A 16,276-nucleotide genomic window follows, 5' to 3' on the forward strand; every position below is an offset into this window, starting at 1 on the left:
AGCACTAGCAGAACGAGCATCAGTTCAGTGTAAAAAGAGAGTGTGGGGGGGGCAAAAATGTGGTTTTACGATAGCACTATATATCAAAAATCAACAGTTTATCTACAGAGAGAAAAGGAGAACTATACAGTTTACAATTCTGCCTGTTTTTAAAGCAACATTATCTGAGAAATGTGTATTTCTTAATATTATATCTCCAAAACAACACATTTTACACACACGTTTTTGGGCAAGCTGAGAGAAAAAAAGGGGGCAGAGTGATTTAGAGGGCAAAAGTGTGGTTTTGCAATTGCAATACAAAAAACACTACTGCCAGATTTTGAAATCATCAACCAAAAACTCTGACACAAAAAAGCTACCTACACAATAAGAGACTCCAAAATAACACACTTTACACATGCCTTTCTGGACAAGCTGAGAAAAAGGCAGTCTGTTTTATGAGGGCAAAAATGTGATTTTACAATAGCAATATGTATCAAATATCTACAGCGTTAAATACAGAGAGAAGTAGAATTATACTGTTTTATATGTCTGCTTGTTTCATAAGCAAAATTGTCTGAAAATTCATATTTACTAATATTATATGTCCTGGGTTTAACCTGTTTGCACATTAAACCACTCCCAAACAACTAATTTTACACATGCATTTCTGGACAAGCTGAGAGAAAAAAGGATGTAAAAGAGGGTGATTTAAAATATGTTTTTACAATTCCAATAAAAAAGCCCTAGTGCCAGAATAAAAAAAAACATCAACCAAAAACTTCTTCTTCTTCTTCTTCTTCTTTTTAGTATTACACTTTACAATTGTTGTGATAAGCAGTGGTAGACAAAACACACAAATCCTGCATTTGAGTGACAAAAAAGTGTTTACAGTAGAACATAAAGAGAAGTAGTTTAAATTTCTGCTTGTTTTTAAAGCAACATAATCTGATCATTCAAATTGGTTGATATTATATGTCCTAGACTTATCTTACCTACACATTAAGCCTCTTAAAAACAACACACTTTACACATGCATTTCTGGACAAGCTGAGGAAATACAGTCTGTTTTATGAGGTTTGTCCTGGTCTTCAAAAGAGCACTGGCAGAATGAGCATAAAAGGGCTGGGTTATTTTATAATAACAATATGTATCATGATATCTTGAATCAAATACAAAAAAAATCTAATCTCAGATTTTAAAAATCATGCCATAAACTATTTATTATAGCCATTTGTATTTCTAATTTGAAGGTGTTTATCTGATAAATGGGACAAATTGAACTATTTGATTAGATTTTTAGTACTTTATTGTCAAGTACTAAAGTTTGGACACACCTCAAATCCATTGTTTTTTTTATCCTTTTTAAAATGTCTCAAATGCAGATTAATACTAAAGTCATCCAAATCATGAAGAAAAACATATTAAATTATTTAGTAAATAAAAAAAATGTTAGATGATAGAGTTAATTACTTGAATTTCTTCTCTTTTAATGTGTTTGAGAGCATCATTTGTAAAGTTGTGAAGAGGCAGAGTTGGTACACAGCGAATAGAACTATTTCAGTAATGTTTTAAAACATAATATTACAAGAACTATTCAAATAAGCATAGAAAAAAATCATTTAAGAAATGAACAAAAATTCAAGAACTTCAAAGTAGTAGAAAGTATCCTCAAGCACAGTTGTGAAGTCCAACAAAAATGTCATGATGAAACTGGCACTCATCAGGACCACCCCAGAAAAGATAGAGCAAGAGTTAGCTCTGTTGCACAGAATAAGTTCATCAGAGTTACCAGCCTCAGAAACTTCAAGTTAACAGCACCTACAGTTGTGGTCAAAAGTTTACATACACTTGTAAAAAAACATAATGTTATGGCTGTCTTGAGTTTTCAATAAGTTCTACAACTCTTATTTTTCTGTGATAGAGTGATCGGAACACATACATGTTTGTCACAAAAAACAGTCATAAAATTTAGTTCTTTCATAAATTTATTATGGGTCTGCTGAAAATGTCACCAAATCTGCTGGGTCAAAAATATACATACAGCAACAAAATTTTGGTGATGTAGCGAGTTGTGTCAATCAAATTAGCTTCATGTCATGGCCTCTTCACTTCTTGTAAGTGATTCTGATTGACTACAGCTGTTGACTTCTCATGAGCCCATTTAAATAGGGCTCATTTGACCCAGTGATTAGACTCAGCTACAAAAGCTACAATGGGAAAGTCAAAGGAACTCAGTGTGGATCTGAAAAAGCGAATTATTGACTTGAACAAGTCAGGGAAGTCACTTGGAGCCATTTCAAAGCAGCTACAGGTCCCAAGAGCAACTGTGCAGACAATTATACGCAAGTTTAAAGTGCATGGAACAGTTGTGTCACTGCCACGATCAGGAAGAAAACGCAAGCTATCACATGCTGCCGAGAGGAGATTGGTCAGGATGGTCAAGAGTCAACCAAGAATCACCAAGAAGCAGGTCTGCAAGGATTTGGAAGCTGATGGAACACAGGTGTCAGTCTCCACAGTCAAGCGTGTTTTACATCGCCATGGACTGAGAGGCTGCCGTGCAAGAAAGAAGCCCTTGCTCCAGAAAAGGCACCTTAAGACTCGGCTGAAGTTTGCTGCTGATCACATGGACAAAGATAAAACCTTCTGGAGGAAAGTTCTCTGGTCAGACGAAACAAAAATTGAGCTGTTTGGCCACAACACCCAGCAATATGTTTGGAGGAGAAAAGGTGAGGCCTTTAATCCCAGGAACACCATGCCTACTGTCAAGCATGGTGGTGGTAGTATTATGCTCTGGGGATGTTTTGCTGCCAGTGGAACTGGTTCTTTGCAGAAAGTAAATGGGATAATGAAGAAGGAGGATTACCTCCAAATTCTGCAGGAAAACTTAAAACCATCAGCCCGAAGGTTGGGTCTTGGGCGCAGTTGGGTGTTCCAACAAGACAATGACCCAAAACACACATCAAAAGTGGTAAAGGAATGGCTAAACCAGGCTAGAATTAAGGTTTTAGAATGGCCTTCCCAAAGTCCTGACTTAAACCCCATTGAGAACATGTGGACAGTGCTAAAGAAACGGGTTCATGCAAGAAAACCATCACATTTAGCTGAACTGCACCAATTCTGTCAAGAAGAGTGGTCAAACATTCGACCTGAAGCTTGCCAGGAGCTTGTGGATGGCTACCAAAAGCGCCTAGTTGCCGTGAAAATGGCCAAGGGACATGTAACCAAATACTAATGTTGCTGTATGTATATTTTTGACCCAGCAGATTTGGTGACATTTTCAGCAGACCCATAATAAATTTATGAAAGAACCAAATTTTATGACTGTTTTTTGTGACAAACATGTATGTGTTCCGATCACTCTATCACAGAAAAATAAGAGTTGTAGAACTTATTGAAAACTCAAGACAGCCATAACATTATGTTTTTTTACAAGTGTATGTAAACTTTTGACCACAACTGTAAATGCTTTACAGAGTATTTTGGTTATTCAATTACAATACAGGAACAAATAAAAAATACAAAAACAATGAATGAGAAAGTGTGTTCAAATCTTTAACTGGTTCTCTAGGTCTAATCTAATCAGAACATGTTATAATTAAATGTTATAGACTAGATTCTAATACAAACTTCATAGTCTATTGGGTTAGTATTGATTTTTCAATAAACTCAATTTTACTCTGATATTGACTCATAATTCCAACCGATTTTGAGAATGAACTATGATTCTTATATCAGGCCATTTTTATAAAGTGTTTTTAAGCAAGAAAAACGTCGATCCATGAGCAGACCCAGGCTATAACACTGAAATTGCTCGGTCCTTCAGTGGGCATGACAAGGAGAATACCTAACTAAATGCTAATGTTCTCCTCTTCAGCGCGCACACACACACACACACACACACACACACTCACAGTATCATGACCTTAACTATATTGCTTTGTCCTTTCCTAAAGAAAACACCATGATGCTTGTCCTCCTGCTCTACACAGCGTACAATCAAGACGTAAACAGACTGCAGGAGGGGAATAAACCCAACCTTTGTAAAATAATAATCACATAATGGCTGAAACCTGTGAGTCAAACTGTTGTGTGCTCATTATTTATGGGGTGGTTCTGCTTGGCTGTTTAAAACAGACCTTATTTGACATGATGGGAAATGCTGAATTTATATTCAGTGCATGGTTGTCATGCACAGTGGTGGAAAAAGCACACAAAGCCTGCAGTTGAGTAAAAAAAGAAGTAAAGAGACAAGTAGATGGGCTAAGCTGGTTTGAATCCCGGTCATGCAGCTTGCCATCAGCTGCTGGAGCCCTGAGAGAGCCCATTTGGCCTTGCTCTCCCTGGGTGGGTAGATGGTGCTCTTTCCCCTCATTACTCCAAAGGGTGATGTCGATCAGCACGAGGCATCTGTGAGCTGATGTATCAGAACCGTATCACTGCACTTTCCTCCGATCGCTCTGTGGTGCTGCTCAGCAAAGCTAAATCAGCAGCAGTTTGAAAAGACGAGGTTGCTGACTTCACATGTATCAAAGGAGGCATGTGTTTGTCTTCACCTTCCTTGTGTTGTGGCATCACTAGTGATGAGGGATATACAGCTGAGTAGCTAATGAATGGGTCGAACATTTGGAAAGAAAAAATACAGAAATTTAGAAATCAGTTTAAAAAAAGTGACAAATACAACTATTATACAGTACTGTGAAAAAGTATTTTGCCCCTGATTTCTTTTTTATTCTAACTTTTTTTTTTCAGATTAACAAACAAATTTTATTAATAGACAAAGATAACCTAAGTAAATATAAAATACACTTTTTAAATTATAATTTCATTTATTAAGGAAATTATCTATCGAAACAAATCTAGCCCTGTGTGAAAAGAATTACTAAACTTAATTATTTATTTTTTATTTTTTTTTGAGCCATTCACATGTGGGCCTGCTGATGTGCTTCAGATCATCATCCTGCTGCAAATCCCAAGTAGACCTGAGCTTAAACTGTTGGCCGGATATTCTCCTTCAGTATTTTCTGGTAGAGAGCAGATTTCATGGTTTTAAGTTTTTCTGAAACAGGTTCTGAAACAGCAAAGCAGCCAAACAGACCTCACAACACCTTTGACTTACAGTATGATGTTCTTTTTCTGAAACCTTCCAAAAAGCTCCACTTTTGTCTCGTCATTCCACAAATTGATTTCCCAAAGTCCTGGGGAGCCTTTGTGTTTTTTCTTTTTTTTTTTTTTTTGGTAAGCAGTAGTGTTTCCCATGGATATCATTTTGTCCCAGTCACTTTAACAGAGGCAAGTGAGACCTGCAGTTACTCTGGGTTCTTTTGTGACCTCCTGGATGAGTTGTTCATGCCCTTTTAAAGTAATTTTGGGACACCAGTAACCTTTTCTAGACTGATAGATACCAATGACTTTGTTTTCTCATCTATTCTTGAATTTCTTTAGATCATTGCATAATGTATTGCTTTTTTGAGATTCTGCTTCATGTTGTCAGACATTCTAAACAACACTCCTAAACGACACACTTTACACATGCATTTCTGGACAAGCTGAGAGGAACAGAACCACCACTGAATGTAAAAGAAACATGTGAACTAAGACAGTAGAGTAATATGAACGGATTTGTCACAAATATAGTTTGGGTTGCACAGTGTTACACACTTCTTGTTTTTATAATTTTATTTCTAATTCTTTTCCAATTTTTCCCCAATTTTGCACAGCCAACTGCCCAACCCACTCATTAGGACACGCCCTAGTGATGCCTTAACACCAGGAGGGTGAAGACTAACACATGCCTCCTCCGATACATGTGAAGTCAGACTCCGCCTCTTTTTGAACTTTTGCTGATGCAGCATTGCCGGTAGCCGATGGTAAGCTGCATGAACAGGATTCGGAAAACTTCTAACAAGTTTTGTACTGCCTGCTTCTCTAGTCAGGAAATGTCATTTTTAGAGTCAACAATAAAGGACAAACCTTACACATGTATAACTGGACAAGCTGAGAGAAACAGAACTGTTCGATTTAGGTTGAGCAGTGATACCAAATTCTTGAGAGGGTTGACCCGCCCGCTTCACCAGAGTTTCATAGTGCATCGTTTTATTAAGCACTACTGTAGTGAATGACGAATGTGGCCTATTTATCTGTAATGATGTGGCTGTAAATCAAGTGTATGTAAAGGTTCATGTCCATCATTTGTCCAGACTTTCCAAAAACCTCTCCTTTGACTTTGTAAAAGTGTAAAAAGTAAAAAAAGCTTGTTTTTAATAAAGCATGGTCCACTGTAGACATGCTTTAAACCCAGCATCAGGATCAGCAGCAGGTGCATACTTGGAGACCCCGTGTCCCTGAAACACTGTTATGAAAAATGAATGCGGCATAAAAAGAGAGTGTCCTCCCAGATCAAAGCCTGGTGCCTTCCTCTCCTGAAAGGTTTTTTTTTTCTGCAGCATGGCTTGCATTTTTTTTTCTCCTCCCGCTTTTAACTTCACTTTGATTCATGGGAACACTGAAATTTGTCGTCAGTTGCAATAAGATTAATGAACTTCCCCTCTGTTCACCCTTTCAGAGGCTGGTGGGGAATGAGCAACTACTGTAATCTTAGTTCTTAGGGCTTTTGCAAAAGGTGTTTAACTTTGGACGGCAGGTTGTAAAGTTGCAGGTGTAACAGTCGCACTTTTGGTCATTGTTAGGCTTCTGGGTTTTGAGATTTTTGAAGAGTAGAGGGATGAGTCATGATCAATTAAGTGTTTATTAATCTTTTTTTTCCATCACATGTTTGTTTTTTGTTTCTGTCGAAAATCTCTCCATTCTGGATCTGGACTTTCTGTCCAATTAAACACCATCTAGCATGATTATGTGATTTGCTTACTGTTCCACTGTGCAATTCTGAGATTCTGACCTTAAAAAATTACTTCTCATTCACAAATTCAGTAATATTTTTTAAGCGCTCCCTCTCAGTCATGCTTATTATGGTAAAATAATTGTATCTCACCTGAAGGTCTCATTATATTGTTTTTTCATTCATTTTAAAATGTGTAGTTGTGGTCTCTAGTATGACTAAATGCCATGTGAGCTGTTCTTTGTAAAAAAAAAAAAAAAAAAAAACGTGCTCTGGTAAAACGATGCTTTAGTTCGGGGGGAGGAGTGGCGGGGAAAACGATAGGATTTCTGCTCTTGCTCATGAATATTCATACATGCAAACATATTGCCTCTAATTGGCTAAAAGCACTGCGAGGAAGCGAGACAGACAACAGTTAGAAACGTTTTAAAATAAAGGTATTTTTACACTGATAACAGTCTTATGAGCACTATTTGGGTGGAGTTTCCATGTTCTCCCTGTGTCTCTGTGGGTTTTCTCTGGGAACTCCGGTTTCCTCCCACAGTCCAAAAACATGGAGATCAGGTAAATTGGATACTGTAAATTATCCAGAAAATTAGAAAAATTCAATACTCTATATTGCACAGAAAATTCAATACTCTAAATTGATCTGGTGTGTATGTGTAAAGTGTGTGGTATGTATGTATGTTTGTGTGTGTGTGTGTAAGTGTGTGTGTAAATGTTTGTATGACTGTGCCCAGATATGGATTGGCACTCTGTCCTGGGTAAATGCTGTAGTGCCAGATGCAGTCCTCCAGGTGGACGGTTGTTTCCGGTTGAGAGTACGCTGTGCGCTATTGGCTGCTGCTTCTCACCAGTGTGTGGATGAGTGTTGATGTGTCATGTGCTCGTGTGGAAAACGTGTAAATTGAAAAGCGTCCTTGGGTTTCTAGAAAGGCGCTGTATAAGTTGAACTTTGTTCATAATGCCTAGTCTTACCGAGTCTCTGTAAAATATAAAATCCACCGGAGATCCTATGTAAACCTATAGTTACACACAGAGGAGGTTAGTCAAGGTCCAGAAAGTAAAGAAAGTACTGCAGACAATAGAGGCTGAGGAACAGTTTTATGTGCAGCATCCATATACAACCCAAAGAGACCTATTGTATTTTACAAAGAACAAGACAAAGTGGATTTTAGCAGAGGGACACCTTTAAAGCAGCTTTAAAATCAGCTTCTCTATCTTTTACACTTTGGACTCCTTAGTCCACATCTCCACATCTCTCTCAGCTTGTCCAGAAATGCATGTGAATTTGCTTAAAGCTCAAAGGGGGAGCCCAGAAACTTGCCAATTTTCGCACAATGCTCCACTTACATCCAGCGTTTCTTTAACTTTCTTTTCTTTAGCAATACAATCTGAATATTTGTTCATCTGCTACTTAAAGGTTTGCCTCTAGTAATATTGCTATGACACGAACGTGTCACTCTACACACAGATAAGGGCAGAATTTGGGATGTGGGTGATCTGTAGACTCTGCTCATTTACCCTGAAGCAGTGGAGGGTTAAAGACCTTTCTCAGAGGCCCGGCAGCAGCTGGTGGGACAGTGATACTATTGCCCTTCCAGCTGGAGGATCAGCCCTTTCCCCAGAATCTCCTGCCCGTCATATAATTTGAACTCAGCAGCTCAGATCTTTAATCTCCAAGCTACAGCCACTAAATTCATCAGCTGATTTAACAGGATTCTTTCACCTTTACTGTCAATGAAGTCAAGCAGTCAAAACATTCGGTAACACTTTATTAAAAAGGGAATCTGCATATCTAACATAGAGGCTTCATAAAACATTGATAATTAATGAATAATGCATTTATAAAGCAATGCTTTAATATTGTTTTAATAGCTTATGCTAGTACTCAAGTAGCAAGGTATAAAACATAATTTTTAACATACATTTTTGTATGGTATCAATAATTAGTTTGTACATTTTAAATGAATACTGGATTTAGACTATGAAGCAGCACATAAGGAATTACGTAGTAACTTAAAAAAGTGTTAAACAAACCAAAATATTTTGTAAAAAAGCATTTAGATGGGCTTTTTTTCTGAGCTGCTGTTTGTTAACTCAAGGTTTCTGAGGCTGGTAACTCTGATGAACGTATTCTGTGCAACTGAGGTAACTCTTGCTCTTCCTTTCCTGGAAGGAAGACCTAATGAGTGCCAGTTCCATCATAACAAAGCTGATGGTTTTTGTGACACACTTGAGGTTACTTTCAAAGGTTTCAAAGTTCTTGACATTTTTCGTATTGACTGACCTTCATTACTTAAAGTATTTTTTTCTTTACTTAGTTGAGTAGTTCTTGACATAATATAGGTTAAAACATTTACTCAAATCAGGCTATTTACTGTATACCAAGCAACTCTACCTCTTTAACACACAACTGATGCTCTCAAACACATTAAGAGGACAAGAAATTCAAATAATTAACTCTTGACGGGTTCAGCACAGCTGTTAACTGAAAGCTAAATATTCCAGGTGACTCTACCTCATAAAGCTGACTGAGAAAATCCAGCCATGTGCAAAATAAAAAACATATTCTTTCGTTTACTACATTATTCCATGTTTTTTTTTTTTTTTTACACTTTTTGATTTTACATTAATGAAAACACAATAAACTTAAGGTGTGTCCAAACATTTGACCAGTACTGTATGTGATCACATTGTGCTAATGAACAGGGAATACAGTAGTTAGTGTTCCGTTAATCATTTCTAATTTTGTGTTAAAACATAACCTTATATTTATATTTATATTAATGTTTGTTTAAATGTTTAGATGATCTTGCTTACATTTATTTTGCTTTTGCAAACACATTTTAATATGTACTTATTTTATATTTCCACTTAATTATAACTGTAACCAATTTTTATTTTATTCTATATTTTATTCTATATTTTATTTATTATATTTATTTCAACATCTGACAATTCTTAATAGATAATAGTTCATTGCTATTTAAAGGGTTGGTAACATTTTACAATAGTGGTACATTATTTAAAGTAAATAAACAATACTCTTAACTATTTATTATTTGATACTAGTTAATGCAGAATTGATTGTGACAACATTTTTTAAACTCATGTTTATTATTTTTTAAATATTCTTATGCATTAGAATTAAGTAATGTTTAATCATGTCTTAATTATCGTCAATTAATTATTAGTTGAAACATTACTTAACCATTTAACAATGTTTATCATTGTATTAAGTATGTTAATTGTGACTTTTATTGTAAAATGTTTCCATATATTATCATTATAAAATGACAATAATGTTGTTTATTGCTATTATTTGTGGCACAATATATGTCCTGTCTACTGATGGCAGCTGTTAACCAGTTGAGGTGACCTTTATTTATTTAAATGCAGTGTAACCTTGCCTTCCCTAAGGACTCAATATTAGTTGTGGATAGACTGACCTGAGCACTTCTTCTGCCCCTAAACCATCTGCAGATCTCATCCTGAGTCTAACCCTCTCCAGGCTTTCCAGTGTCTTGTAGACTCTCCAGTACAAAGACAGAGATTAATGTCCTCAAAATCCCACAGGAATAAAGGTGGAGAACTGTGCTTAGTGTAAAATGTTGCTGTTTAAGCTTCCCTCTGCACAGTGCATGCTTTTCACAAGCGTCACAAGCTAAACTACAGTATTTGCAATAATTTTTGAATACAATTTAACACATATAATGTATTTTCCGCACTATTATAAGGCACACCCGATAATAAGGCGCACTTTCAATAAACATCTATTTTTTTATCTATTTTCATACATAAGGTGCGCTGAATTATAAGCCAAATTATGCAACACTAGTAAGGAGACAGCTCTCACTGCTGATTGGTAAGACCTGTAAAGCTAAGCTAAATAAACAAAACTGTAATTCTTACAGTAAAGCATTTTCAAACGATTGCTGGATGTTAATCTACACAGATTTATCTCCTGAAAACTGTTTATTTAAGTGAGTAAAGCACTTCAGTTTATTTACAATAAGCTTAGATTTAAGTAAGTCAGGGTGATATTAGCTAGCGGTTCTTCCCACGTAGCTTGTTTTATCCCACGCAGCTTGCACTTAGTGCGGTTAGCGGGTAATGCTAATACTGCTCCAGCAGTGCTAGCCAGGGTTAGCAGCAGGCTACTTAAGCAATAGAACACGTGTTCGGGAATAACACACTCCCTTTAGTATTCTATTGCTTTTATACAATTTTTTTTTTTAATGAATCAAGAAAGTAAAAAACCCTCAAAAAATTGTCCAATAAAAAATACGTATCTCCAAAACAGCAACTTTATAGGAGAGTGAAAAAATCCTTGTAAACCTTCAATGGAAGTCAATGTAAAAAGAGTTTATTTCAGATCTTTTTGAAGAGTTTCTATTGGTCCGTTTATCAAGAAATTTTGGCACAGTATAAGGGACAGTTTGTCTGTTCAAATTATGTAGTAAACTAAAAATCGACAAAAATGGAGATAAGTGTTTTTCCTAGGACAGCTACGATATGCTTTAATACGGATTGTGCCTTCCTCCAAAAAGTAGTTCCACAACAAGTGAACTGTAACAGAACTGTAGCTACAAAACTGCGTATGGTTTTTACATTAGATAAAAATCAAAATTGCGGATTAAGGGGTTTAGTTAGTAAACGTTAGGACTATAAAATAATGTTCAAACTCTCCTCTCCTGCTCTGTGGAGTTGTCTTCATGTGAAAGCTGCATGTTTGTGAGCATTTCTGCCTGTTTGCTGGGTGGTGTTGGTTAGCTAGTTATGCCTGCTGGACTGTGGTTAAGTTAGCGTAGCTTGCTTTAGTTTAGAATTAGCTTAGCTTAGCCTAGCCTGGCTGGTTACCGTTCCGGATGTCAGAATGCGATCAAGGTGACTGATGGATTTTCTTTTTTTTTTCCACAAAAGACGAGTCAGCGCTGCGGAAGAGCATGCCTTGGCTGGGCATTAGCCTGTGCTAAGCTAACGCTACTGCTGCTGCTGGTGGAGGCAATGGTACTAAAATGTCCTGTGTGTAGGTATGCCATTACTCGGTAACGTGTCCGCAGAGTGATACAGATTTTTTGTGTGAGAAGGCTGTGCTGTTATCATAAATACTAGCGCGGTTAGAACACTTCTCAACCAATCAGATTCTAAGGTCAGAACTAACTGTTGTATAAAGACCAATAATACTCACCTCTGAACGGCAAAAGAGCTAGCAGTCAGGTTGGCTGTATGGCAGCAGATAAGGGAGATATAAGTACTTAGAAATAATGAGTTTTGTACTTCTATCACAGTTACGCATGAAATAACTTGTTCATATCTTGTGTTATAAATGCTCAGCGTAAAAATAGAGCTTGGCCAGCAACAGCTTATTTGCATAAAAGTGACCGAGCCCTTTCACGGCTCATTCTGAAAAGAACAGAGTTGGTGAGATCTCTTTATGTGAGAGTGATTTTGTGCAAAGAACTTCTTGAACGTGTTTTATACAGTAAAGACCTGTTATAACTTGTGTATAAAGAGCTATAATATTTCCACTTGAATAATTTGGTACCACTTTAAAATAAGACTGCCTTTATAAGGGGTTTATAAATGGTTTAAAATTTGTTTATTAATGGTTACTAATTAGGTTGTAAATGCCTTAAAAATCATTAATAATCAGTTATAACACATACATAAAAAAGGGCAACAATATATATGGCTGTGGGTTCACTATTTGGCAACAACAGGTCATTGTTGCCCTTTCTACCTATGTGCTATAGCTGATTATTAATGGTTTTTAAAGCATTTACAACCTAATTAGTAACCATTAATAAACTAATTGTAAACCATTTATAAACCCTTTATAAAGGTAGTCTTATTTTAAAGTGGTACCAAAAATTTTGCCCAATAACTTCTCTTGGAACAAAGTGGTGTACTTGCCTAGCAAGGGGATTGAACCCCTTCTTTACTGTGTGGAGAGCATCAGTTTAACTCAATATGATACAGGAACAGGACATATAGTATAGTGGGGTCATTTCACAGAGCCTGTTATATTGATAGAACTGTGGCAACCAAACACTCTAAACTCCCTGATACACCCGAGGGACATGGTGTGTGAACGTCTCACAATGACGGAAAGAAGATATCAACACTAAACATCCTAAGTGATATCACATTGATCTGAAGGGCTGGTAGATGGTGGTAGAAGAGAGAGAAGATCTAGTTCTAGAAGTGTTAAACCAAACAAAAACCCATCACTCACGTGAAAGAGTAATAAGAAGAAAGAAAGAAGTCATACCTGCAACTAGGGCAGTGATGTCTCAGTGGATATAGGCCTTATAGGTTTATGACATCCATCCATCTATCTGTTTTTTGTGATTCAGCTGAAACTGTTTGGTGTCAGGAATCATATGTATCCATGAGCTGAATGAATAGCTCCCTTTTAGTGAGGACATAATATGGCAACATGCATAGATCCACCATAGCACCAGCAACAGTTTATTTGCATAAAAGTGACAGAGCCCTTAAACGGCTCATTCTAAAAGGGACTGAACATGTTTTGCACAGTATAGCCCATAGACCAGGGGTTGGCTATAATAATAATAATTTATTTTAAACGTGGATTATAAGATAAAGACATGACAGTGTGTAAATTAAGTAGTTTCTCCTGTTTCAGTCATCTATGCCAAGAATGGAGGAAGAATATGTCCCTTTTTTAAATGAGCTACAGACACTGAGATCACAAAAAGCTTGGGGTTGAGGAAAAAGGGTTGCGTTAGGTCCTATCCATAATCCATTTTGTAAGAATGGCACGGTATCAGTTCTCGTATGTTTTTTTTTTTTTTATTTGGTGAGCAGAAGAACTTGCTCCAGTGTTACTAACCAATGGGGCAATGTGCAAACCACAACCAATAAACTATTTTTTTAACAGAATCTGACAACTCTTGACATTGTGTGTACATGGCATTAAAGATGCCAAACTTTTATACAGGCCTTTGTTTTTTATATTTTCAGCAGGTTTGCTTTTTTTGCATTTAGAAATATTATCAGTATTAATCCACAATCCCCAGACTGGTGCATCATAAATAATTTGATGGTCTGAATAATTAGCTTTGCTTTAAAGCTGATGTTCGTAAGTTTTGGGATTTATGGTTCTCTCAGGTGAGAATGGGTAATTGCATCGAGTCTGCGGAAGAATCATTTTAAACTGGACGGGTGTGATGCGGTCTCCTTTAGAGTGGAGGAATGCGATTCCAGGCTATGTTTAATCAGAGAGAGAGAAAGAGAGAGAGAGCTCAGTCAAAAATGTTCTTCTTCAACTACACACTTTGAATTTTTACTATGGGTGAATGAGCTACTGAGCTCTGAGTTTCCCCTTCTGAAGTCTCCATTGCTCCACCAGCCGCTCACGTTCAGTAAAACTGAACCGGATCCTCTTTTAGAAGCTGTACGTGTGACATAAGTACGTAAAGACGAGTGACGTGGCCTGAAGAACTCCTGCAAAAAGCAACCCGATACTCCAGTTTTTTTTAGAATGAATATACAGTATAAGGCTTAGCAGAACACTGGTACCATTAAACACAATATTGGATCCCTTCTCCACTCTGAAATGTTTCTGCTTTCAGTTTTTAATTGCAATCTTAGATCAAACTGAAGTCGTTTGGTTAACAGGGTTCTGAAAGGGTTCTTTAATCATGGTCCTGGTGCCTTCCTGCCCCGCATACACATATTTATGCCCTTTCCTTCTAACAAAACGTACCTGATTTAACTAATCAGCTCATTAAAAGGAACTTTCAAAGTTACAGTGGGTTAAAGTGGTAAAGCATGCAGTCCTTTAAAATGTGCTACTAAAATGTGATTGAAGAACACTGGCTTAACATTAAAACCATTCATCACTTGATAATGCAAATGCAGACTCTTTGGCATGTGTGTGAGTGTGTGTGTGTCCTGTGGCCAACAGGGTCTTGCTCCCCTGCCAGCAGCACAGCAGTTGAGTATTCTACTGCAGAGTCAGCTCTCTGCCCTTCTCTCTCTCTCTCTTCCCCTCGCCGCACTCATCTCCATCCATCCCACCCTCCCTCACTGCCCACCTCCCACCTGCCCCCCCAGGGACTCAGGGGTGAAGGGCTGAGGCTCATTGAGGGGACGGAGTCAGCATCCATCTGGGCTCAGGTCGTAGTAGCGGCAGCAGCAGCAGCATCTTCTCTTGGCAATAATTCGCCTACCCTCCACCCTCCTCCTCCTCCTCCTTTTCTTCCTTCTTTTCTTTTCTCCTCTTTTTTTTCCTTCCACTCCCCTCCAGGACCCCTCCCCTCCCCTTCCTCCCCACCTCCCAACTGACTCTCTCTCTCTCTCTCTCTCTCTCTTGCTCTCTGGCTCTCGCTTTCGCTCGCTCTCTATCTCTCCTTCGTCTATCGCTCCCTCCACTCCGGCTCCTCTACCCCGCACAGCTTGCCAGCGATGGACGCAGGACGGATGCTAGGTATTAGCGTGCCGGCTGCAGGAAAGTCCAGTTTTGGGCAACATCTGCTGGGACCGTCCCTGATTTCTGGTTGATTTCTGGACCGTTCGCTCCTTTTGCTGACCTTGCTGATTATCCCTCCTCAAGTGCAACAATGAAGAGTTGAGTCTGAATTGTTTTCTTTTGAGGGTGGATCTGGAACCGAGCTAGCAATAAGGAGTCGGAACCTCACCTGGATCCGTAAAGAGGGTTTTATAGAAGGCTGAAGATAAGTTTCTTCGTGTCTGGACGGCTGTATGGATGTGTTCGGATTCTCGAAGATGGCTAAACTGTCCAGGTGAGTGTAACCCTCCCTTCTTCCCTTTTTCCCTCCATCCCTCCATCCCCCCAACCAAACAAGCAACCCTCCCCTGCATAATTTTTTTTTCTGCCCCGGCGTCAGGAGATGGACGGGAGATTTAAGCTTACTAAGCACATGTCCGCTGTGGGGTCAGATGAGCAGGATGTTTGAGATTTCTCGAGGGATTAGGGAGCACGACCAGTGATTCATGACTAAGGCTGAGCTCGCGGAAGCCAGCCAAAAAAGTTCAGAGCTGGCATGGGCGGACCATGCGTGTTTTGGTAGGGGGGGGGGGGGATGCTTGGGAGTTTGACAGACGGGGATGATGGGAAAATGAGGGAGCCATACCACACACAGTGGAAGAGGGGAAAGCATGGAGTTGGTTTGTGATGCTGATTTGTTTAAAAATTACTTTAAAAAAAACTCAATTGTACTGAATTTAAATGACTTAAAAATTTAAACCACTGAAAAATGCTGAGTTTCTTTGATTTTACCAAATCGAAAACCTCTGGAATATAATCAAGAGGACAAGCCATCAAACCAAGGGTTTTTTAGAGGCATAAAGTTAGCCAAAAGCAGTGTGTAAGACTGGTGGAGTAGAACATACCAAGATTCATGAAAACTGTCTGATTTCTGAACTCTTAAAACTCTTAAAATAAATATGACTTGTTTTCTG

The 16,276-nt window shown here is 38.0% G+C and overlaps 1 protein-coding gene across 2 annotated transcripts in view; it reads left to right on the forward strand.

Annotated features, from left to right (window-relative positions):
- The first annotated feature begins 15,180 nt into the window (after positions 1-15,180).
- LOC103031717 (FERM and PDZ domain-containing protein 4) overlaps positions 15,181-16,276 on the forward strand; it is a 99,535-nt gene continuing 98,439 nt past the window's right edge. For both annotated transcript variants that reach the window (XM_022674814.2, XM_022674815.2), the window contains exon 1: positions 15,181-15,597. In XM_022674814.2, the coding sequence (XP_022530535.2) occupies positions 15,557-15,597 (41 nt within the window). In that variant the 5' untranslated portion in view covers positions 15,181-15,556. The remainder of the gene's footprint in view (positions 15,598-16,276) is intronic.

This window comes from Astyanax mexicanus, chromosome 21 (genome assembly GCF_023375975.1).
Source record: "Astyanax mexicanus isolate ESR-SI-001 chromosome 21, AstMex3_surface, whole genome shotgun sequence".
In the NCBI taxonomy this organism is placed as follows: Eukaryota; Metazoa; Chordata; class Actinopteri; order Characiformes; family Acestrorhamphidae; genus Astyanax; species Astyanax mexicanus.